Source organism: Hyla sarda, chromosome 6 (genome assembly GCF_029499605.1).
Source record: "Hyla sarda isolate aHylSar1 chromosome 6, aHylSar1.hap1, whole genome shotgun sequence".
In the NCBI taxonomy this organism is placed as follows: domain Eukaryota; kingdom Metazoa; phylum Chordata; class Amphibia; order Anura; family Hylidae; genus Hyla; species Hyla sarda.
In genome coordinates this window covers 143,466,848-143,492,542 of record NC_079194.1, presented here as the reverse complement: position 1 = coordinate 143,492,542, position 25,695 = coordinate 143,466,848, and the positions used below count along the sequence as shown (strand labels likewise).

The following is a 25,695-nucleotide window of genomic DNA, read 5'->3' as shown; positions in this document are numbered from 1 at the left end:
GCAATGAAAAAAACAAACTAAAACTTACCTTCCTTCGCTCCCCTGCTGCCCTTTTGTTTCTACACAAAGCAATTTTTGGTAAAAATTACACCTTATCTTTATTCTGGCGGTCCATACGGTTACAAGGATACCCAATTTATGTAGGTTTTATTTTACTACTTTTGAAATATTGCATGCACCAAAATTAGTATGTTTAAAATTGCAATTTTTTGACCCCTATAATGTTAATATTTTTCTGCATACAGGGCTATATGAGGGCTAATTTTTTACACCAAGATCTTTAGTTTTATCGGTTGCATTTTTATTTTGATGGGACTTTTTGATCGCTTTTTATTAGTTTTTGTATGGTATATGAAGTGATCAAAAATGTGCAGTTTTGGACTTTGGTGTTTTTCTACATGTATGCCATCGACCTTGTGGTTTAACTAACCTTATATTTAAAAATGGGAAAAGGGTGGTGATTCAAACTTTTATTAGGGTAGGGGTTTATTCACTTTTATAAAAAATATATATATTTTTTTACACTTTTTTATTTTTTTTTTAGTCCCCATAGGGAGCTATACCATGCAAACTGTAGATTACATACACTGTTCAATAGCAGTTATCAGTGTTATCAGTGCTCTGTTGCTCTAGCTTGCTATCGCTGGCCAGAGCATCAGAGCACCGTTCGGATGACGAGGAGGCAGGTAAGTGCGATGTCCACTCAGCTGATCGGGACCCGTGATTTCGCAGTGGATGTCCTGATCAGCTGCTCTAAGCTAACCGTCACTGTTTTCCCAGCACTTTAGACACCGCAATCAGCTTTGATTGCGGTGTCTAAAGGGTTAATGCTGGACATCAGCCCGATCAGTCATGCCCGGCATTAACCGAGGGTCCTGGCTGCTCATAGCAGTAGGGACCCACTGGGTTTGAAGCATTTAAACCCTGGTTATGGGACTAGAGCGTACAGGTACGCCCTCGGTCCTTAAGTACCAGGACGCAAGAGTGTACCTGTTCGCCCTTTGTACTTACGGGGGTTAAGGGAATTGTGAAATTGGTGTGAATTTATATTTGTGAGAGTGAAGATCAGTGATGGGTGGGGTGGGATTATATAGTCAGGAGTTGTGTATTAGTCATACTTTTACACTCCCTGACTATATAATCCCACCAATTCCCCAATATATACTCCCATTATTAACCCCTTTTCTCCCCAGGACGTATGGGTACATCTTGGGAAGGGGGGAGCAGCTACGGAGCAGGATTGTGCCATCATCATGCTCCGAACCGTGCGGCCCCCGGCTGGAATCAACAGCCAGGGGCCGCTGCTAATAGCCTGCAGCGGCAATCACCACTGCAAGGCTATTAACCCTTTAGATCATGCGATCAAAGCTGATTGAAGGAACTAAAGCCGACAACTCAGTGTTGCCGGCTGGTTGCTATGGGTGATTGGTACCACCGTTGTCCCAATCACGTTAAATGATGGCATGATCCTTTGGCAGGCTAGAGTAACAGAGGGCAGATACAAAATGTAAAAATTACAATAAAACAATTATAAATATATTCACGGACCTCACATAAGAAGACCGGCACATACATATCATGAGATAGACCTCATAAATTAGCACTGTATCTATGTAATGACATAGACCTCACATAAGGAGACATTTACTTACTTGTAATGACATAGGCCCATATTTATCGAACTGTGAGAGAAAAGGTGGAGGGATTTTTCCACAGCAACCAATCACAGCTCGGCTAATGAGCTCTGGTAAAGTGAAAGCTGAGCTGTGATTGGTTGCTGTGGAAAAATCCCTCCACTTTTTCTCTCACACAGTTTGATCAATCTGGGCCATAGACCTCACCTTAGAAGACCTGCACCTATATGTTATTATGTAGACCTCATATAATAGTAATAGCAACCTAACATGAGGAGACCTGTATGTATTCCAGTTCCTTGATGATAGACAATTCTATGACTGTAATATCAGGTATAATTGTTAGACTACAGGGGTACATGTTGCCATTGATAACTCTATTTTTACCATGTAGTGCCACAGTTTGGAGCATCTAATTTTATCTCTAGAGAAGGGGTTTGGCCTGGCTAGGAAATACGTATGACTTTGTGTATAAACTAATCACAAATACCCCAAAGGGCAATCCGGGATCTGATTAACTATGAAACACAATTACTCCAAGGCGCTTAGCCTGGAGTACAGATATCCCTATATAACAAGATTCCCTAAAACTGAACTTTTATTGATATGTATTAAATAGGAAGGAGAGCAAAGCAAAATAATGGTGCTCAAAGTGAGTTAAAAATTACATGCCATTAATACCTGATCGCATCATGTTAACAGGTGGAACACCACTCATTGGAATACTCTGGGTGGGAAAACAGTCATAGTCCCACATTGATTGGCATATATGGCATGAGCTAAAAACATATGATGCCTCTACTACATGTTTCGGTGAAACATCACCGTCATCAGGAGGTATGGCAACAACCCGACCACGTGAATTAGCCCCTTATTTATAGATAACAGGTACTGTGTCACAATCCTGCGCCCAACTGAGTGACCAATGTTGACGCCAGTTACAGATAACCTCACACGGTACAATCACTTGCGCCATCCCATTGGTTATCACTATAATGACGTGGTAAAACGCCAGTTATATAATTACCTGTGTTGATCATGTCACTGGACACCGTCATTCTGAGTGCGCCGTGCACAAAGACCGCGATACTAACAAATCTCGCGCTTGCGCGAGTACTTAGAAGCTGGCCGGCCGTAATCATTGCTATTGCGCATGTGCAGTTTATAAACTGCAGCACCAGGAATGTTATCTATATAGCGATTTGCAAGTGCCCCAAGATCTACGTTGGTAAAACAACACAACCATTTAAGAGACGTATTACTCAACATCTTAGTACAATACGCACACGCAGTGATACCCCCATATCACGGCATATGCAATCTGCTCACAATTGTGTCCTGAGTGATTTGAAATTGATAGGTCTATGTCATCTTAAACTGGATGAGGCAATATTGATTCAGCCCTTCTTAAGGAAGAGGCTCGTTGGATTCAGAGACTCAGATGTATGGCCCCGACTGGTCTTAACGAGGGCTTTTCGTACGCAGCCTTTCTGTGATTATTTTTCGATAATAGTTTTTTTTTGTATTATATACAGAGACAGTTTGGTGCTCATTGCTAGCCCCGCCATATATATGTCCCCCCCCCCCCCCTTTTTTTTTGTATAGATCTACTGATGAACAGGTCTTAATTCTTCTGGGGGTTGTATTAACCCCAATTATCTGGTATTTGGGTAGTGCTATAGTGTCACGTCACCCTATTTTCATGTCTACCATACATCTTGATAGGATTAATATAGTTTAATGACATTTTTTAATTGAAGAGACTGCTAGTATAGTGTGAGTTATTTGGGACATGATGATCTTTTCGGTTATTGAGACCGAGGACAGTATCTTGTTACATGGTATTTTCTATCCACCCTTATCCTTTGAGGACAGTGTGATATTATATATTGCCTGTGTATTTTTGTTGTTATATTAATATATTCACATATTTACCCTTATCTCAGAGGACATTGTGTTAATATGCACTGCTCTAATACTTGCACTATTCACATTTTTATTTACATAATTCACAAGTTTTATTCTTACATTAATTGGCACAAGTATAATGTTTTTTCCTTTTAATAAGGGTTTTGCTATTTATCTTATACACTTACACATTATTCTTGAGGACAGTGTGATCTTACACACCGTTGGCATACTTGCATCAGTTTCTTCTCACGCTTTACACATTGATTGGTACAAATGTACTATTTTCTTTTTTCATTAAGGGTGCTGTCACTTCCATTACATATTTTTTATAGGGACTTGTATTGTGAATGCTTGCATTGTAAGTGCACCCTATAGTGCACTTATTATTCGTTATTAATATTTTTTGATTATTGTATTTTAACCCCTTAAGGACTCAGCCCATTTTTGCCTTAAGGACTCAGACAATTTAAATTTTACGTTTTCATTTTTTCCTCCTCGCCTTCTAAAAATCATAACTCTTTTATATTTTCATCAACAGACTAGTATGAGGGCTTGTTTTTTGCGCGACCAGTTGTCCTTTGTAATGACATAATTCATTATATCATAAAATGTATGGCGTAACCAAAAAACACTATTATTGTGGGGAAGTTAAAAAGAAAAACGCAATTTTGCTAATTTTGGAAGGTTTCGTTTTCACGCCGTACAATTTATGGTAAAAATTACATGTGTTCTTTATTCTGAGGGTCAATACGATTAAAATGATACCCATTATTATATACTTTTCTATTATTGTTGTGCTTAAAAAAAATCACAAACTTTTTAACCAAATTAGTACGTTTATAATCCCTTTATTTTGATGACCTCTAACTTTTTTATTTTTCCGTTTAAGCGGCAATATGAGGGCTAATTTTTTCGCCATGATCTGTACTTTTTTTTGATACCACATTTGCATATAAAAAACTTTTAATACATTTTTTCTAATTTTTTTTTAATAAAAAGTATTAAAAAAGTAGCAATTTTGAACTTTTTTTTTTTTTCGTTCATGCCATTCACCGTACGGGATCATTAACATTTTATTTTAATAGTTCGGACATTTATGCACGCGGCGATACCAAATATGTCTATAAAATTTATTTTTTACGCTTTTTGGGGGTAAAATAGGAAAAAACGGACGTTTTACTTTTTTATTGGGGGAGGGGATTTTTCACTTTTTTTTTTACTTTTACTTTTACATTTTTTTACATTTTTTTTTTGCACTTGAATAGTCCCCATAGGGGACTATTCATAGCAATACCATGATTGCTAATACTGATATGTCTCCTACTCGATCTCAGATCTCAGACCAGAGCAGGAGACGCCGGGAGCCAGAAGGAGGAAGGTGAGGGGACCTCCGTGCGGCGTTCTGAATGATCGGATCCCAGCAGCAGCGCTGCGGGCGATCCGATCATTCATTGAAATCGCGCACTGCCGCAGATGCCGGGATCTGTATTGATCCCGGCACCTGAGGGGTTAATGGCGGACGCCCGCGAGATCGCCGCGCATGACAGGGGCATCGCTCCGATCAGCCGCGCATGACACGGGCATCGCTCCGATGCCAGCGGTTATGCAAAGGACGTAAATGTACGTCCTGGTGCGTTAAGTACCACCGCACCAGGACGTACATTTACGTCCTGCGTCCTTAAGGGGTTGATGTGGTGATACGTTCCTGTCCATATGCCAACAACCATGTCTCCTTGTTATTCTCCTTTTACATACATATGGTACTTGAATGCAATTATACATATAGTGAATTTCACAGTAATAGCTATGCCAAGTACCATGTCTTTGATTATGTGGATGCTCTACTATATTCTGAGTTAACAAGTTTTCTTCTCGTTTATATATCTCTTATATGCATTCTTTAATTCAGTGGAATTCATAACACTATATATGCTATTCATCAAGCCCATATACCCGATCCCATATTTGCTTGCCTCTAATTACTGTGTCTGGCGACCATACACATTATAGAATGTATGGACAGTAAGTCTATTTTCAGACTAAGTCCTCGCGCATGCGCGGGTATTTCGCGCATGCGCAATAGCAATGATTACGGCCGGCCAGCACAAGCGCGAGATTTGTTAGTATCGCGGTCTTTTTACACGGCGCACTCAGAATGACGGTGTCCAGTGACCCACACAGGTAATTATATAACTGGCGTTTTACCACGTCATTATAGTGATAACCAATGGGGTGGCGCAAGTGATTGTACCGTGTAAGGTTATCTGTAACTGGCGTCAAAATTGGTCACTCAGATGGGCGCAGGATTGTGACACAGTACCTGTTATCTATAAATAAGGGGCTAATTCACGTGGTCGGGTTGTTGCCATACCTCCTGATGACGGCGATGTTTCACCGAAACATGTAGGGGAGGCATCATACGTTTTTAGCTCATGCCATATATGCCAATCAATGTGGGACTATGACTGTTTTCCCACCCAGAGTATTCCAATGAGTGGTGTTCCACCTGTTAACATGATGCGATCAGGCATTAATGGCATGTAATTTTAAACTCACTTTGAGCACCATTATTTTACTTTACTTTGTGTATAACCCCTCCCTCTCATAAAATCTCCCCCTTTTCCTATTTTATAAATAAAATAATGGAAAAAGAATAAAAAATAAACATATGTGGTATCGCTAGGTGCATAAATGCCTGAATTTTTAAAATATAATGTTAATTAAACCACACGGTGAATGGTGTAAACAGAAAAAAATACCAAAGTCCAGAATTGCGCCTTTTTGGTCAGTTCATATAGCATAAGAAAAATGATAAAAAGTTATCAAAAAGTCCACTAAAAACAAAAAACTACAGATCACGGCACATAAAGTGAGCCCTCATGCAGCCCCATATACAGAAATATAAAAAATAAAGTTATAGAGGTCAAAAGAGGACAAATGTTTAAGCCGTTTAATTTTCTTACAAAAAGTAATTTTTTTTACTAGCAAAATAAAATAAAACCTATATAAATTGGGTATCATTGTAATCATATGGCCCTACAGAATAAAGATAATGGCCCTCATTTACTAAAGTCCAACCAACTCTTTTTCTCGGTTATTGCACCTACATTTTAGTCGCAACGTCTGTGCGACTATTTATGTCGCACAACCGACACTTTAGAAAACACTCGTAGTGTTTTTTTTTCACTCTGAAATGGGCGTGTTTTATGCAAAAATGGGCGTTTTACCAACAAAAACCCAAAAATACTCAGAGTACTTTCAAAATCACTCCAGAAAAAGTGTGAGTTTGCCTCACACAATAACCGACAGCCAAGAGGCCGAGTGAAATTCCAAAAATGGAGTGATTTCTAACAAGGGACTGTTTACCATTGTGTTTTGTGTGAAAGTAACTTGTTTTATAACCTGAAAACATTTTGTACAGTTCAACCCCTTTATGAATAAAATATTGAATGCTTTTGTGATAGTTAATGTTTCTATATTCTTTTCTTTTTAACACATTTGCAATATTAGGTTTAAATAAATTTAACACCCAAGCTGATATACAAGGATAATTGTTGTAATGTTTGAACACATGAATACTTTTAATGAATTAAAACATTTTTAAACAAACAAGTCTAAACCATTTTGACTCACACAACTAATTTCTTTAGCTCGGAGTTTGTGCGACACAATTGACCAGTGCGACACAAAAAAAAACGTGCGACAGAAAAATAACCGACATGTGCGACAGAATAGTAAATAAGCCTGAAAAAAAAGACAAGTGATATTGAAAATGCTCCACAATAAACACTCCACTATTAGTAAATCAGGGCCAATGTGTAATCTTTACAGCTGCATAATGGCATTTTTCTTTTTTTTTTTTGCCCCACAAAAGTTCTTTTTGGCTTCACTAGAGTCAGAATAAAACCCTGGATCAACGTTCTGTCCCTATAAATCTAGTATACATAACAAGTAATGGTATTACTCTCGAAAAATTCATCCAGACCCGTTTTGAACTCTTTTACAGAGTTCACCATGACCACCTCCTCTGGCAGAGAGTTCGACAGTCTCACTGCCCTTACAGTAAAGAACCCCCGTCTGTGCTGGTCTAGAAACCTTCTTTCTTTAAGATGTAGAGGATGCCCCCTTGTTATGAATACAGTCCTGGGTATAAATTGATCATGGGAGAGAGCTCTGTTTGGTCCCCTGATATATTTATACATAGTTATTAGGTCTCCCCTAAACCTTCTTTTTTCTAAACTAAATAACCCTAAGGGTGCGTTCACACGGGGGTATTTGTCAGCGGATCTGCAGCTGCGGATCCGCTGACAAAGGCCCCTAAAGTGCTGCCCTCTTTGTGCCTGCTAATAGCAGCAATCCGCCGCTACCAGCAGACACACTGCGATGTGCGAGTCGCAGTGTATCCGCACATCCCGCACATCGCGGCGGCTCCCCCGGCTCCCTGAGCTACAAAGAGAGCGGCCGCGATGTGTGTGAGTACACTGCAGGGTAACTCGCACATTGCAGTGTGTCTGCTGGTAGCAGGCACAAAGAGGGTAGCACTTTAGGGGCCTTTGTCAGCGGATCCGCAGCTGCACCCTTATTCTGATAATCTTGGCAGCAGCTGCCCGACGCTGGTCACTAAAGCTAAATTTACTGTTAACTAAGACCCCTAAGTCCTTTTCCATGTCAGACGCACCAAGTGTATTCCCATTTAATACATAATCCCAGCCAGGATTTTTCCTCCCCATGTGCATAACCGTACATTTATTAGTGTTGAACCTCATCTGCCACTTCCCAGCCCAAACCTCCAACCTATCCAGATCAATTTGTAACAGTGCCCTGTCCTCTATTGTGTTGACCACTTTACAGAGTTTAGTATCATCTGCAAAGATTGCTACTTTACTATTCAACCCCTCTACAAGGTCATTAATTAATATAATAAATAGAACAGGACCTAAGACTGACCCCTGTGGTACCCCACTAGTAACAGCCACCCATTCAGAATAAGTACCATTAATAATCACCTCTGTTTCCTATCACTAGGTCAGTTACTTACCCACTTACACACATTCTCCCCCAGTCCAATCCTTCTCATTTTATGTGGCACCGTATCAAATACAGTGAAAAAATCTAGATATACGACATCCAGTGATTCCCCCCGGTCCAGTCATAAAAGTTGATCAGGTTAGTTTGACAGGACCGATCCCTCATAAAGCCATGCTGATATGGAGTCATACATTTATTTTTGTCAAGATACTCCAAAATAGCATCTCTTAGAAAACCCTCAAACAATTTACATACAACAGAGGTTAAACTAACAGGTCTATAATTCTTTTTAAATATTGAAATTACATTTGCTATTTGCCAGTCCTGGGGAACCTTCCCTGCCACTATAGAGTCCTTGAATTTTAAAAATAGGGGTCCGTCTATTACATTACTTAATTCCTTTGTAATTATATATTTCTTGCCCAGAGCTGTTATCCCGAACCTCACATAAGAAGACTGGCCGTATACAGTCATGGACGTAAGTGTTTGCACCCCTGAAATTTTTCAAGAAAATTAAGAGTTTCTCACCGAAAAGGATTGCGGTAACACATGTTTTGCTATACACATGTTTATTCCCTTTGTGTGTATTGGAACTAAACCTAAAAAGGAAGGAAAAAAAGCAAATTGGGCTGGACAAAATTATTGGCACCCTTAACCACATAGGAACCCAGGGCGTACAGGTACGCCTTCGCTCCCTGGTACTTCATGTACCTGTACGTCCGTGGGAACTTAGGTCCCCGACGCGTGCAGGGCAGGGACCGGACCGGGGTGACTGCTGATATCTATTAGCAAGCACCCCGCACAAATGCCCCGGGGGGGTCTTCAGACCCCCCCCATGTCCGCGATCGTCGCAAATCGCCGGTGAATTCACACCGGCGATCGTCGCAAATCGCCGGTGAATTCACACCGGCGATTTGCGCCAATTACGGGTCTATGGTGACCCGGAATATAAGTGGGATTGCGGTTGTCCAAGACACCCACGATCCCCATGAAGGGATAGGAGTGAGGAGGCAGGGGTGCCACCCCTCCTATCCCTGCTATTGGTCGTCAAGGAGCGACGACCAATAGCAGATCGGGGGCAGGGGGTAAACTTTCGGTTTCCCCGTTCTGCCCACCCACAATAGACGGGGCAGAATGGGGAAACCGACAGGGACCGGCGCCGAAGTCCACTTACCCATCAGCGGCAGCAGCAGGCAGCGATCGGTGGCGGGGATCGACGGAAGAAGAGGACGGCAATGCGGCTCCCTTCATCCTACTGAAGCCGGTGAGTTGCCTAGCAACATCTGGAGGTCTACAGTTTGAGACCATTATACAGTGGTCGCTAAACTGTAGCCCTCCAGATGTTGCAAAATTACAACTCCCAGCATGCCCAGACAGCTATTTGCTGTGTGGGCATGCTGGGAGTTATAGTTTTGCAACAGGTGGAGGGCTGTTGTTTGCAGATCACCTTGCAGTGATCTCTAAACTGTGGCCCTCTAGATATTGCAAAACTAAAACTCCCAGCATACCCACACAGCAGTTTGCTGTCTGGGCATGCTCGGATTTGTAGTTTTCCAACATCTGGAGGGTCACAGTTTGGAGATCACTGTGCAGTGGTCTCTAAACTGTAGCCCTCCAGATGTTGCAAAACTGCAAATCCCAGCATGCCCAAACAGCTGTCTCGGCATGCTGGGAGTTGTAGTTGCATACCTCCAGCTGTTGCATAACTACATCTCCCAGCATGCCCTTCGGCGATCATTACATGCTGGGAGTTGTAGTTTTGCAACAGCTGGAGGCACACTGGTTGGAAAATACTGAGTTAGGTAATAGAACCAAACTGAAGGTTTTCCAACCAGTGTGCCTCCAGCTGTTGCAAAAGTAAAACTCCCAGCATGCACGGCCTGTCAGTACATGCTGGGAGTTGTAGTTCTGAAACAGCTGGAGGTTTGCCCACCCATGTGAATGTACAGGATACATTCACACGGGCAAGTTTAGAGTGAGTTTTCTGCTTCAAGTTTGGGCTGCGGCAAATTTTTTGCCACAGCGCAAACTCCTAGCAGGAAACTCACCGTAACCCGCCAGTGCGAATGTACCCTAAAAACACTACACTACACTAACCAAAAAATAAAGGGTAAAACACTACATATACAACCCCTTACACTGGCCCCCCAATAAAAATGAAAAATGTATCATACGGCAGTGTTTCCAAAACTGAGCCTCCGGCTGTTGCAAAACAACTCCCAGCATTTCCGGACAGCCACTGACTGTCCAGGCATGCTGGGAGTTTAGCAACAGCTGGAGGCATCCTGTTTGGGAATCACTGGCGTAGAATACCCCTATGTCCACCCCTATGCAATCCCTAATGTAGTCCTCAAATGCGCATGGCGCTCTCTCACTTCGGAGCCCTGTTGTTTTTCAAGGAAACTGTTTAGGGCCACATTTGGGGTATTTCCATTCTCAGGAGAAATTGCACTACAAATTTTGGGGGGCTTTTTCTCCTTTTACCCCTTATGAAAAGGAAAAGTATGGGGCTACACCAGCCTGTTAGTGCTGTTGCTCCATACTTTGTATTTTCACAAGAGGTGAAAGAAAAAGAAGAGCCCCAAAATTTGTAACGCAATTTCTCCTGAGTACGGAAATACCCCATATGTGGCCGTAAAATGCTCTGCGGACACACAACAAGGCTCAGGAGTGAGAGCGCACTATGTACATTTGAGGCCTAAATTGGTGATTTGCACAGGGGTGGCTGATATTACAGTGGTTCTGACATAAACGGAAAAAAATAAATACCCACATGTGACACCATTTTGGAAACTACACCCCTCACGGAACGTAACAAGGGGTATAGTGAGCCTTAACACCCCACAAGTGTTTGAAGAATTTTCATTAAAGTTGGATGGTGTTACCCTAAATTTTTCATTTTCACAAGGGAAAATAGGAAAAAAAGCCCCCCAAATTTGGTAACCCCATTTCTTCTGAGTAAGAAAATACCCCATATGTGGATGTAAAGTGCTCTGCGGGCGAACTACAATGCTCAGAAGAGAAGGAGTGCCATAAGGATTTTGAAGAGAAAATTTGAAGGCCACGTGTGTTTACAAAGCCCCCCATAGTGCCAGAACAATGGATCCCCCCCCCACATGTGACCCCTTTTGGAAACTACACCCCTCACGTAATGTAATAAGGGGTACAGTGAGCATTTATGCCCCACAGGTGTCTGACAGATTTTTGGAACAGTGGTTCGTGAAAACGAAAAATTTAATTTTTCATTTGCACAGACCACTTTTCCAAAGATCTGTCAAACGCCAGTGGGGTGTAAATACTATCTGCACCCCTTATTAAATTCTGTGAGGGGTGTAGTTTCCAAAATGGGGTAACATGTGGGGGGGTCCACTGTTCTGGCACCACGCGGGGCTTTGTAAATGCACATGGCCCCTGACTTCCATTCCAAATGCCGCGGGCCCTGTGGTCACCGGTAATCAGACCCGGAGCGAACGCGCTCCGGGGACTGATTATAAACGGGGTGCGGCGTGCAAGATCACGGGGGTCCCCAGCGGCGGGACCCCCGCGATCAGGCATCTTATCCCCTATCCTTTGGATAGGGGATAAGATGTCTAAGCACCGGAGTACCCCTTTAAGGCTCACTGTACCCCTTGTTACATTCCTTAAGGGGTGTAATTTCCAAAATAGTATGCCATGTGGGTTTTTTTTTTTTTTTTGCTGTTCTGGCACCACAGGGGCTTCCATGCCCTCCAAAAACCATTTCAGCAAAATTTGCTTTCCAAAAGCCAAATGTGACTCCTTCTCTTCTGAGCATTGTAGTTCGCCCCCAGAGCATTTTACGTCCTAAAATTGGGTATTTCCATACTCAGAAGAGATGGGGTTACATATTTTGGGGGGCATTTTCTCCCATTACCCTTTGTAAAAATGGTAAATTTGGGGGGGGGAAAATGCACTTTAGTGAAAAATATTTTTTTTCATTTACGCATTCACACATCCAACTTTAGCGAAAAGTCATCAAACACCTGTAGGGTGTTAAGGCTCACTGGACCCCTTGTTACGTGCCTTAAGGTGTGTTGTTTCCAAAATGGTATGCCATGTCAGGGTTTTTCTGCTGTTCTGGCACCATAGGGGCTTCCTAAATGTGACATGCCCCCGAAAAACCATTTCTGCAAAATTCACTCTCCAAAATCCCATTGTCGCTTCTTCCCTTCTGAGCCCTCTAATGCGCCTGCCGAACACTTGACATACACATATGAGGTATTTCCTTACTCGAGAGAAATTGGGTTACAAATTTTGGGGGGCTTTTTCTCCTATTACCACTTGTAAAAATTCAAAAACTGGGTCTACAAGAACATGCAAGTGTAAAAAATTTTGATTTTGAATTTTCTCCTTCACTTTGCTTTAACCTAAAGGGTTAACACACTTACTGAATGTCATTTTGGATACTTTGAGGGGTGCAGTTTTTATAATGGGGTCATTTGTGGGGTATTTCTAATATGAAGGCCCTTCAAATCCACTTCAAATCTGAACTGGTCCCTGAAAAATTTAGATTTAGAAAATTTTGTGAAAAATTGGAAAATTGCTGCTGAACTTTGAAGCCCTCTGATGTTTTCCAAAAGTAAAAACATGTCAACTTTATGATGAAAATATAAAGTAGACATATTGTATTTGTGAATCAATATATCATTTATTTGGAATGTCTGTTTTCCTTACAAGCCGAGAGCTTCAAAGTTAGAAAAATGCTAAAATTTCAATTTTTTTAAATCAAATTTTGGAATTTTTCGCCAAGAAATGATGCAACTAATGAAGTAGAATATGTCACGAAAAAACAATCTCGGAATCAGAATGAAAAGTAAAAGCATCCTAGTGTTATTAATGCTTAAAGTGACAGTGGTCAGATGTGCAAAAAATGGCCGGGTCCTTAAGGTCAAAATGGGCTGGGTCCTTAACCCCTTAACGACGCAGGACGTATATTTACGTCCTGCGCCTGCTCCCGCTATATGAAGCGGGGTTGCGCTGCGACCCCGCATCACATCGCATCGGTCCCGGCGATCATCAACGGCCGGGACCCGCGGCTAATACCACACATCGCCGATCGCGGCAATGTGCGGTATTAACCCTTTAGAAGCGGCGGTCAAAGCTGACTGCCGCTTCTAAACCGAAAGTATCCCGGCTAGTCAGTCGGGCTGTTCGGGACCGCCGCGGTGAAATCGCGGCGTCCCGAACAGCTTACAGGACACCGGGAGGGCCCTTACCTGCCTCCTCGGTGTCCGATCGACGAATGACTGCTCCGTGCCTGAGATCCAGGCAGGAGCAGTCAAGCGCCGATAACACTGATCACAGGAGTGTTAATACACGCCAGTGATCAGCATAGGAGATCAGTGTGTGCAGTGTTATAGGTCCCTATGGGACCTATAACACTGCAAAAAAAAAGTTAAAAAAAAGTGTTAATAAAGGTCATTTAACCCCTTCCCTAATATAAGTTTGAATCACCCCCCTTTTCCCATAAAAAAAATAACAGTGTAAATAAAAAAATAAATAAACATATGTGCGTAAATGTCCGAAATATAAAAATATATCATTAATTAAACCGCACGGTCAATGGCGTACACGCAAAAAAATTCCAAAGTCCAAAAAAGCGTATTTTGGTCACTTTTTATACCATTAAAAAATGAATAAAAAGTGATCAAAAAGTCCGATCAAAACAAAAATCATACCGTTAAAAACTTCCAATCACGGCGCAAAAAATGAGCCCTCATACCGTCCTGTACGTGGAAAAATAAAAAAAGTTATAGGGGCCAGAAGATGACATTTTTAAACGTATATATTTTCCTGCATGTAGTTAGGATTTTTTCCAGAAGTACGACAATATCCAATCTATATAAGTAGGGTATCATTTTAACCGTATGGACCTACAGAATAATGATAAGGTGTCATTTTTACCTAAATATGCACTGCGTAGAAACGGAAGCCCCCAAAAGTTACAAAATGGCATTTTTTCTTCGATTTTGTCTCACACAATGATTTTTTTTTATTTCGCTGTGATTTTTTGGGTAAAATAACTAATGTCACTGGAAAGTAGAATTGGTGATGCAAAAAATAAGCCATAATATGGATTTTTAGGTGGAAAATTGAGAGGGTTATGATTTTTAAAAGGTAAGGAGGAAAAAACGAAAGTGCAAAAATGGAAAAACCCTGAGTCCTTAAGGGGTTAAAGGGGTTGTCCGCTGCCCTGCCTTTCAGAGCTCCGTTCGCAGCGTCCGGAAGTTCACTACTCCGAGCGCTGTGTGCGGGCTTCCGTGTTCGAGGCTGCCCCCTCCTGTCTTCACGCCCGTACCCTCGTGACATCACGCCGGCCCCCTGAACGAAAGTCTATGGGAAGGGGGCGCGCTGTCATGCCCCCTTCCCATAGACTTTCGTCGAGGGGGCGGGTGTGACGTCACAAGGGGGTGGGCTCAAACACGGAAGTCCGCACACAGCGTTCAGAGTAATGAACTTCTGGACGCTTCGGGCGGAGCTCCAGAAGGCAGGGCAGCGGACAACCCCTTTAACCCGTTAAGGGTTTTTCAGTTTTTGCACTTTCGTTTCTTCCTCCTTACCTTTTAAAAATCATAACCCTTTCAATTTTCCACCTAAAAATCCATATTATGGCTTATTTTTTGTGTCACCAATTCTACTTTGCAGTGACATTAGTCATTTTACCCAAAAATTCACGGCGAAACGGAAAAAAAAAATCATTGTGCGACAAAATCGAAGAAAAAACGCAATTTTGTAACTTTTTGTAACTTTTTTTGTGCATATTTTGGTAAAAATTACACCTTATCATTATTCTGTAGGTCCATAAGGTTAAAATGATACCCTACTTATATAGGTTTGATTTTGTCGTACTTCTGGAAAAAATCATAACTACTTTTTTGCGCCGTGATCTGAAGTTTTTAACGGTATGATTTTTGTTTTGATCGGACTTTTTGATCACTTTTTATTAATTTTTTAATGGTATAAAAAGTGACCAAAATACGCTTTTTTGGACTTTGGAATTTTTTTGCGCGTACGCCATTGACCGTGCGGTTTAATTAATGATATATTTTTATAGTTCGGACATTTACGCACGCGGCGATATCACATATGTTTATTTATTTTTTTTATTTACACTGTTATTTTTTTTATGGGAAAAGGGGGGTGATTCAAACTTTTATTAGGGAAGGGGTTAAATGACCGTTATTAACACTTTTTTTTTACTTTTTTTTTTGCAGTGTTATAGGTCCCATAGGGATCTATAACACTGCACACACTGATCTCCTATGCTGATCACTGGCGTGTATTAACACGCCTGTGATCAGTGTTATCGGTGCTTGACTGCTCCTGCCTGGATCTCAGGCATGGAGCAGTCATTCGTCCATCGGACACTGAGGAGGCAGGTAAGGGCCCTCCCGGTGTCCTGTAAGCTGTTCGGGACGCCGCTATTTCACCGCAGCGGTCCCGAACAGCCTGACTGACTAGTCGGGATAGTTTCACTTTAGAAGCTGCGATCAGCGATGTGTGGTATTAGCCGCGGGTCCCGGCCGTTGATGAGCGACGGGACCGACGCGATGGGATGCTGGGTCGCAGCGCGACCCCGCTTTATATCGCGGGAGCCGGCGCAGGACGTAAATATACGTCCTGCGTCGTTAAGGGGTACTACCGTAGAAAACTTTTTTTTCCCTGAAATGCTGGTGTTACCACAAATTTTTCATTTTCACAAGGGGTAATAGGATAAAAGCCTCCCAAAATTTTTAACACCATTTTTTCTGAGAATGGAAATACCCCATATATGGATGTAAAGTGCTCTGTGGGCGAACTACAATGCTCAGAAGAGAGAATTAGGCTGTAATTGAATGCCATGTGCGTTTACAAAGCCCCCATGGTGTCAGAACAGTGGACCCCCCCCCCACGTGACCCCATTTTGGAAACTATACCCCTCACGGAATGTAATAAGGGGTACAGTGAGCATTTACGCCTCACAGGTGTCTGACAGATTTTTTGTACAGATGTCCATAAAAATGAAAAGTGTAATTTTTCATTTGCACAGCCTACTGCTCCAAAGATTTGTCAAACACCAGTGGGTGTAAATGCTCACTGCACTCCTTATTAAATTCTGTGAGGGGTATAGTTTCCAAAATGGGGTTACATGTGGGTGCACTGTTCTGGCACCATGGGGGCTTTGTAAATGCACATGGCTCCCGACTTCCATTCCAACCAAATTCTCTCTCCAAAAGCCCAATGGTGCTCCTTCTCTCCCTTCTCCGCAGAGCACTTTACATCCACTTATGGGGTATTTCCATACTCAGAAGTAATGAGGTTCACAGAACCGACCTGAAATAATCTGGACTTTACAACATCTTTACAGCCGGATCTATGTTATCATATTGTAACCTGGTCTTTTTAATATGTAATGACTCTGTTTATTATTCTATGTACTTTTATTTTCTTATTCTCAAATATCTGTTTTAAAGAAAAATTCTTTAATAAAAAAAACTTATAAAAAAAGAAGTAATGAGGTTACAAATTTTTGGGGGCTTTTTCTCCTATTACCCCTTGTGAAAATGATTTTTTTTTAATTTTTACGTCCCAATTTAACGAAAGTTCGTCAATCACCTGGGGGGGGGGGGGGGGGATTTACTGTTCTGACATCATGGGGGCTTCCTAAATGCGACATGCCCCCCAAAAACCATTTCAGCAAAATTCGCTCTCCAAAAGCTCAATGTCGCTGCTTCCCTTCTGAGCCCTCTAGTGCACCCACAGAGCACTTTACATCCACATATAAGGTATTTCCTTACTCGAGAGAAAATGAATTACAAGTTTTGGCGGGCCTTTTTAAATTTTACCCCATGTAAAAATGGAAAAAAAATAGGGCTACAATAACATTTTAGTGTAAAAAAATTGGGATTTAGATTTTTCTCCTCCATTTTGCTGATATTCCTGTGAAACACCTAAAGGGTTAACAAACTTTTTGAATGTCATTTTTAATACTTTTAGGGGTGCAGTTTTCATAATGGGGTCCATTATGGGGGATTTCCAGCATAAAGACCCTCAAATTCACTTCTTAACTTGAAGGAGATCTGTAGTGCAATATAACTTATAAGTTATAGATCGCGGGGGGTCCGAGCGCTGGGGCCCCGGGATCTCCTGGACGGGGCCACAGCAGTATGCTGGAAAGGGGGTGTCCCGTCCCCGCATGACGCGGCGGCCGACACGCCCCCTCCATGAACCCCATAGAGATACATGGACGGGGCGTGTCTGGCGTGGCTATCTGCTGGGGACAAAACTTCACTTCCTGCAGACTACTGCAGCCCCGTCCAGGAGATCCCGGGGGGCCCCAGCACTCGGACCCCCCACAATCTATAACTTATCCCTTATCATTTGGATAGGGGATACATTATTTTGCACTGGAATACTCCTTTAACTGGTCCCTGAAAAATTCTGATTTTGAAATTTTCGGGAAAAATTGGAGAATTGCTGCAATACTTTGAAGCCCTCTGATGTCTTCAAAAAGTAAAAACATGTCAACTTTATGATGCAAACTTAAGGTAGACATATTGTATATGTGAATCAATATGTAATTTTTTTGACATGTCCCTTTTCTTTACAAGCAGAGTGCTTCAAAGTTAGAAAAATGCTACATTTTCAAAATTTTCCTGAAATTTGGGATTTTTTCACCAAGAAATGATCAGTGTAAATTTAGCATAAAAAAAGTAGAATATGTCACAAAAAAACAAACTTTGAATCATATTTATAAGTAAAAGCATCCCAGAGTTATTAATGCATAAAGTGATAGAGGTCAGATTTGCAAAAAATGCTCCCGTCCTTAGGGTTATAATGGGCTCCGCCCCCAAGGGGTTTAAGGAGCATCACATGCTTGATTATTTTTCCACAATTTTGAAAGAGTGCCAATCATTTTGTCTAGCCCATTTTTGGAGTTTGGCGTGACATTATGTCCAATTTGCTTTTTTTCCTCCCTTTTTTGGTTTAGTTCCAATACACACAAAGGGAATACACGTGTATAGCAAAACATGTGTTACTGCAATCCTTTTCTTTGAGAAATACTTAATTTTCTTGAAATATTTCAAGGGTGCCAACATTTATGGCCATGACTGTATCATGAGATAGACCTCATAAATTAGAACTGTGTCTATGCAATGATATAGGGGGAGATTTATCATTAGGTGTCTATTGTAGACACAGTTCTACCCCTTTACACTGCTTGTCTTATTGACACTCTTGTTCAAGATTTACTAACGTTGTGCACTCCTTTGATAAATTTTGTGCAAATATAGAAATGCCCCACATCGCTTTATTGTGCACTCCTTCTCTACCTCACACTTCACAGAGCTGTGGCATTTTTCCGCTGTACACTGCTCACATAGCTAGTGCTAGAGCAGCAGTGTGTGCCGAACAAAACTCTGCACAATAGTAAAATCATAAATCTTTATAAAGTACACAGAGGGGGAGATTCTCAAAGAATTTTGCACCAAAAAAAAAAATATATTTTGGTGCAAAAAGTATAGATTACAGTTTTGTGCCAAGGTTTACACTGTTCACGTCAGTTTTGTAAAAGTGCATGTGTCCATGTATATTGTCTGCTTTACATTATATTTTCACAGGTTAGAGTCCAGTTTACATCAAAAATTTCACACAAGCTTTTTGATAGTGTAGAAATGGAAATGGTCACAGTTTTATTGTTTTTGTTTTCTTCTCATTTTAGATACGTGAATGCGGAGGACTACGTCAGATTTGGTGGACTGCGACGATGACCAGCGGTTTTTTAGATGTCAATAAAAGGGTTAACGAGGGCTGTGGGGGAGTGTTTTTTTTTTTTAATAAAACATTTTTTTTCAGTGTGTTGTGTTTTTTATAATTGAATTTTCAGGCTAAGTAGTAGAAGCCATCTTGTAGACAGAATCCAGTACTAAGCCTGGGCTTAGTGTTAGCCCCAAAATCAGCTAGTGATAACCCCCAATTATTGCTCTCCAGTACCCGCTGCTACAGAGGTGCCAGGAAGAGCCGGTACAAACAGGCCCGGAGCGTCAAAAATGGCACTCCTGGGCCTAGGCGGTAACAGGCTGGCATCATTTAGGCTGGGGAGGGCCAGTAACAATGGTCCTCTCCCACCCTGGTAACATCAGGCTGTTGCTGCTTTGTTGGTATCTGGCTGATAATGAAAAAATGGGGAAACACACACATTTTATTTATTAAAAAACAAAACAAACGCATGGCGTTCCCCCTATTTTCAGTATCAGCCAGATACCAACCAAGCAGCAATAGTCTGACGTTACCAGGGTGGGCAAGGACCATTGTTACTGGCCCTCCCCAGCCTAAATAAAGCCAGCCTGTTACTGCCTAGGCCCAGAAGTGCCATTTTTGGTGCTCGGGGCCTGTTGGTACCGCCTCTTCCCGGCATCCCTATGTCGGAGGGTATCGAGGTAATAATTAGAGGTTAGCGTTAGCTGATTTTGGGGGTAACGCTAAGCCCTGGCATAGTAATGGATTTCGTCTATAAGACGGCTTCCACTACTAAGCCTGAAAATTCAATTATAAAAAACACAACACATTGAAAAAAAAACACTCCCCCACAACCCTCGTTAACCATTTTATTGAAATTTAAAATAAAGTTGGTCATCGTCGCAGTCCACCGAATCTGACGTAGTCCTCTGCATTAAGGTATCTGAAATGAGAAGAAAAGTAAAACAAGAAATATGGGTTAATAAATTTTTTGCGCTCTCCCCCCCGTGTTCATAAACAGAGAGCCTCCAATAGTTGCTAATCTACAACTCCCATCATGGAGGCTGTAGTTAAGCAACAGCTGGAGTCTCCATGGTTGGGAACACACTGCCAGAAAGGCTCTGTTCCCATTATGCAAAATGCATAACGAGAACTGAGTAAGGCCTGGACTGTGTAGCTTGATCTGTTCCTCTGCTCTTGGACTACTACTCCCATCATGGAGCAGAGTCTGTCTTATGATGGAAGTAGTTGTAGTACCACAGCGCTGAGGGATGGCACTTGCACATCCCCCGGCTGCGGGACTTTTAGGACTACTACCCCCATCCTGGACAGACTCCGTCCTTGATAGGAGTTATAGTCCAGGGGCTGAGGGGCAGATCGCACCAGGTCATTCTCAAGAGACCCGCTGCGATCCGTATTTATTAACTGTAAAATCCGGCGGCACATGCGGCTACACTGCGCTAGATGCCGGCTCCTGTATACTGTATCACATTTCAAAATCCCCGCCCGGGAGACATGAGCTCTGATTGGTGAATAGCTATTCACCAATCAGAGCTCCTGTCTCCTGGTGGCGGGGATTAGGAATTATGAGAGATGTATACAGGAGCCGGCGGCCAGCACAGTGTAGCCGCATGTTCGTTCGGCTTTTACAGTTAATAAATGCGGATCGCAGCGGGTCTCTGAGGAATGACCCGTTGCGATCTGCCCCTCAGCCCCTGGACTACAACTCCCATCATGGGACAGAGTCTGAGGGATGGTACTTGGACATCCCCCGGCTGCGGCACTTTTAGAACTACTACTCCCATCATGGACAGACTCTGTCCATTATAGGAGTTATAGTCAAGGGGCTGAGGTGCAGATCGCAGCAGGTCATTCTCCAGAGACCCGCTGCGATCTGCATTTAGTAACTGTAAAAGCCGGTGGAACATGCGGCTACACTGCGCTGCCGGCTCATGTATACAGCTCTCTTAATTCATAATCCCTGCCGCGGGAGACAAGAGCTCTGATGAATAGCTTTTCACCAATCAGAGATTCCTATCTCCCTGGCGGGCATTATGAAATGTGATACAGTATACAGGAGCCAGCGGGCAGCGCAGTATAGTGGCATGTGCCGCTGGCTTTTACAGTTAATGAATGCGGATCGCAGCGGGTCTCTAGAGAATTACCCCGTGCCATCTGCACCTCAGCCCCTGGACTATAATTCCCATCATGGGCAGAGTCTGTCCATGATGGGAGTAGTAGTCCTAACTGTCCCAAAATAATTAATATCATTCTCAGATGCTTTAGAAAACTTTGGTACGTGTCCTCCGAGGTGGTATATATTGTGGTGTAAGAAAAGTGCATTTGCAGAATTTTTTTGCGTTAAAAAAAAAAAACCATGCAGTTAATAAATTTGATTCTACAGTAGAAAGTGCTCTATGGTAAACGTAACCGAAGACATGGCTTTGAAGAATTGTATCAGATTTTGCACAAAAAAAGACGCACCATATATAGTACCACAGTTTGGAGCATCTAATTTTATCTTGTGACAAGGGGTTTGGCCTGGCTAGGAAATAGGTGTGGCTTAAATGAGAATGTTACACTAAAATATTGGTACAATGTAAAGCATTTGTCTAATGCAGGGGTTCTTAACCCATGGTACGCTTACCCCTAGGGGTATGCCATGGGTTGTGCGGGGGTACGGCAATGCGCTGACAAATGCCGGCCATGCATTAGCCAGTATTTTTTCAGCGATGAGCGGGGAATGGTATTATACAGCTGCCGGAGCTGCGGCCGCGGCTACTATACGTGAGCTGCGTGGTTGCCGGACCTGATGTGTGACTTCCCTGACCTTGCACGGAGGTGCCGCACAGCGCAGGAAGACGACACCAGTCAGTGCAGCCCTGCCAAATGGGATATACAGAGATATACAGGCCATGTAATGTTAAAAATGAAGTGTAAAAACAAAGTGTATGGGAGGGATGCTATTGTATTTAAATATATAGGAGAGAAATAATGGGGGGGAGGAATAATGGCACAAGGGGATCAGAGGGAGAAGGGAATAATGGCACTGGGGGTTCAAGATGGAGGGGGGGTAGTGATTATCTCCCCCCCCCTCCATCTTAATCACCTTGTGCTATTATTCCCCCCTCCCTCTGATCCCCCCCATCTTAAAGGAGTAGTCCAGTCCTGAAAAACTTATCCCCTAAGGATAGGGCATAAGTTTCAGATAGCGGGGGTCCGACCGCAGGGACCACTCGCAATCTCCCATACGGGCCCGCAGGAACAGGGCTGACACGCCCCCTCAATACAACAGTTGCCTTCAGCAATCTCCGGCTCTGCCAAAGCACTGTATTGAGGGGGCGTGTCGGCCGCCGCTTCGTGCGGTGGTCCACACATGCTATCGGGCCAGAGAGCCGGGGGCCCATACGAGAGATTGCGGTGGGTCCCAGCAGTCAGACCCCCGCCCTACCTGAAACTTTTCCCCTATCCTTAGGATAGGGGATACGTTTTTCAGGACTGGACTACTTTGTTAATCCCCTTGTGCTATTATTCCCCCCCCCCCTCCCTCTGATCCTTTTGTGCCTATATGAAAATAAGTAATTTTATGACTTATTTTGTCTGCGGGTACCTCCTCTCGCGTAAGTTCCTGCAGACATACTTTCACCCTTTGGGGGTACAGTCGTGAAAAAGGTTGAGAACCACTGGTCTAATGTGTATGAGACCTATTGACTCTTTCCTGATAGATGATGTTTGGGGATAAAAGGATTGGGCATGTTTGGAACCCTCCAGCAGGTGCCTCCATTCTTCGAGGGCTAGTTTAATGGCCAGAAGTTCACTATCACCAATGGAGTAATTTTTCTCCGCCGGAGAGAAGGTCTTAGAAAAGAAACCACAAGTAATGTTATGTCCAGTAGAGTTTTTTTGTAGGAGTATAGCTCCGGCTCCCACTGAGGAGGCGTCCACCTCCAGCAAAAAGGGTTTTGATGGATCAGGCCTGGAGAGTACGGGAGCAGAAGCAAAAGCAGCTTTGAGACGATTGAATGCCACATCCGCTTGGGGAGGCCAGGACTTAGGGTTAGCGTTCTTCTTGGTTAGGGCCACAATCGGAGCCACAATGGTGGAAAAATGCGGAATAAATTGTCGGTAGTAATTGGCAAACCCCAAGAATCGTTGGATAGCTCGGAGTCCGGAGGGGCGTGGCCAATCTAAAACGGCTGACAGTTTGTCTGGGTCCATTTGAAGTCCCTGGCCAGAGACTAAATAACCTAGAAAGGGAAGAGATTGGCATACAAAGAGACATTTTTCTATCCTGGCAAATAATTGATTGTCACGGAGTCTCTGGAGCACTAGACGGACATGACAGCGGTGTTCTTCGAGGCTAGAAGAAAAAATCTAAATGTCGTCCAGGTAAACCACAACACAGGTATATAACAGATCCCGAAATATTTAATTCACGAAGTCCTGGAAGACAGCGGGGGCGTTGCAGAGCCCAAAGGGCATAACCAGATATTCAAAATGTCCGTCTCTGTTATTAAATGCGGTCTTCCACTCATCCCCTTTCCTGATGCGGATGAGATTATATGCACCTCTTAAGTCCAATTTGGTGAAGATGTTAGCGCCATGTAGGCGGTCAAAGAGTTCCGAGATAAGAGGCAGCGGATAGCGTTTTTTTTATAGTGATCTTATTTAGACCGCGGTAATCGATGCACGGCCGTAAGGAACCGTCTTTTTTGGAGACAAAGAAGAGCCCCCCTCAGGCAGGGGATGAAGACTTGCGGATGAATCCCCTCTTTAAATTTTCTTGGATGTAGTCCAACATGGCTTGAGTCTCAGGAGCAGACAGAGGATAGATCCTGCCCCGGGGTGGAGTAGTGCCAGGAAGGAGATCAATAGGGCAGTCATAAGGCCTGTGAGGAGGACAAGGCTCTGCTTGTTTTTTGCAAAAAACATCGGCATAGTCCGGATAGGCCTTGGGCAGACCTGGTATAGGAGGAGCCACTGGGGTTTGACTGACGGGACTGGGAGCAGACGTGAGGCATTTTTTGTGGCAAGAAGCACCCCAGCTCTTGATCTCCCCGATGGTCCAGTCAAGGGTAGGAGAATGGCATTGGAGCCAAGGCAGGCCGAGGAGAATTTCAGAAGTGCAGTTAGAGAGGACCAGAAATTAAATTTTTTCGTGATGAGGACCAATGCACATTAACAGGGGTTCTGTGCGGTAACGCACAGTACAGTCCAATTTTTCTCCATTAACTGAAGCGATGTAGAGAGGTCTGGCGAGACTGGTCACTGGGATGTTGAACCTGTTAACGAAAGAGGCCAAAATAAAATTTCCTGCAGAGCCTGAATCCAAGAAGGCCACAGCTGAGAAGGAGGAGTTAGCAGAAGAAGAAATCCACACAGGCACAGTAAGACGTGGAGAAGCAGAGTTCACACCTAGAGCTGTCTCACCTTTGTGCGGAATCGGAGTGCGTCTTTCCTGACGTGGAGGACGGATAGGACAATCCTTCAGGAAGTGTTCGGTACTGGCACAGTACAGGCATAGGTTCTCATTGCGGCGGCGTGTCCTCTTTTGTAGGGTCAGACGAGACCGGTCTACTTGCATAGCCTCCACGGCAGAAGGCACAGGAACAGATTGCAGTGGACCAGAGAAGAGAGGAGACGGGGAGAGAAATCGCCTAGTGCGAACAAAGTCCATATCCTGACGGAGCTCCTGGCGTCTTTCGGAAAAACGCTTGTCAATGCGTGTGGCCAAATGGATAAGTTCATGCAGGTTGGCAGGAATTTCTCGTGCGGCCAGCACATCCTTGATGTTACTGGATAGGCCTTTTTTAAAGGTCGCGCAGAGGGCCTCGTTGTTCCAAGATCATTTAGAGGCGAGGGTGCGAAATTGGATGGCGTATTCGCCTACAGAAGAATTTCCTTGGACCAGGTTCAGCAAGGCAGTTTTGGCAGAAGAGGCTCGGGCTGGTTCCTCGAAGACACTACGAACCTCAGCGAAGAAGCACTGAACAGTGGCAGTGACAGGATCATTGCGGTCCCAGAGCGGTGTGGCCCATGACAAGGCCTTCCCAGACAGGAGACTAACCACGAAAGCCACCTTTGACCGTTCAGTGGGAAATTGGTCCGACATCATCTCCAAATGCAGGGAACATTGCAAGAGAAAACCACGGCATAGTTTAGAGTCCCCATCAAATTTGTCCGGCAGGGACAAGCGGAGACTGGAAGCGGCCACTCGCTGCGGAGGAGGTGCAGGAGCTGGCGGAGGAGATGGTTGCTGTAGCTGTGGTAAAAGCTGTTGTAGCATAACAGTCAGTTGAGACAGCTGATGGCCTTGTTGCGCTATCTATTGCGACTGCTGGGCGACCACCGTGGTAAGGTCAGCGACAACTGGCAGCGGGACCTC

General features: G+C 43.4%; 1 protein-coding gene across 2 annotated transcripts in view; it reads left to right on the top strand.

Annotated features, from left to right (window-relative positions):
* CALB2 (calbindin 2) overlaps positions 1 to 25,695 on the top strand; it is a 126,036-nt gene that overhangs the window by 34,662 nt on the left and 65,679 nt on the right. Inside the window, exon 2 of one of the 2 annotated variants that reach the window (XM_056525409.1) lies at positions 9,000 to 9,051. The exons of the other annotated variant lie outside the window; for it this stretch is intronic. Coding sequence (XP_056381384.1) covers positions 9,000 to 9,051 — 52 coding nt within the window. The remainder of the gene's footprint in view (positions 1 to 8,999; positions 9,052 to 25,695) is intronic. 2 annotated transcript variants of the gene reach the window in all.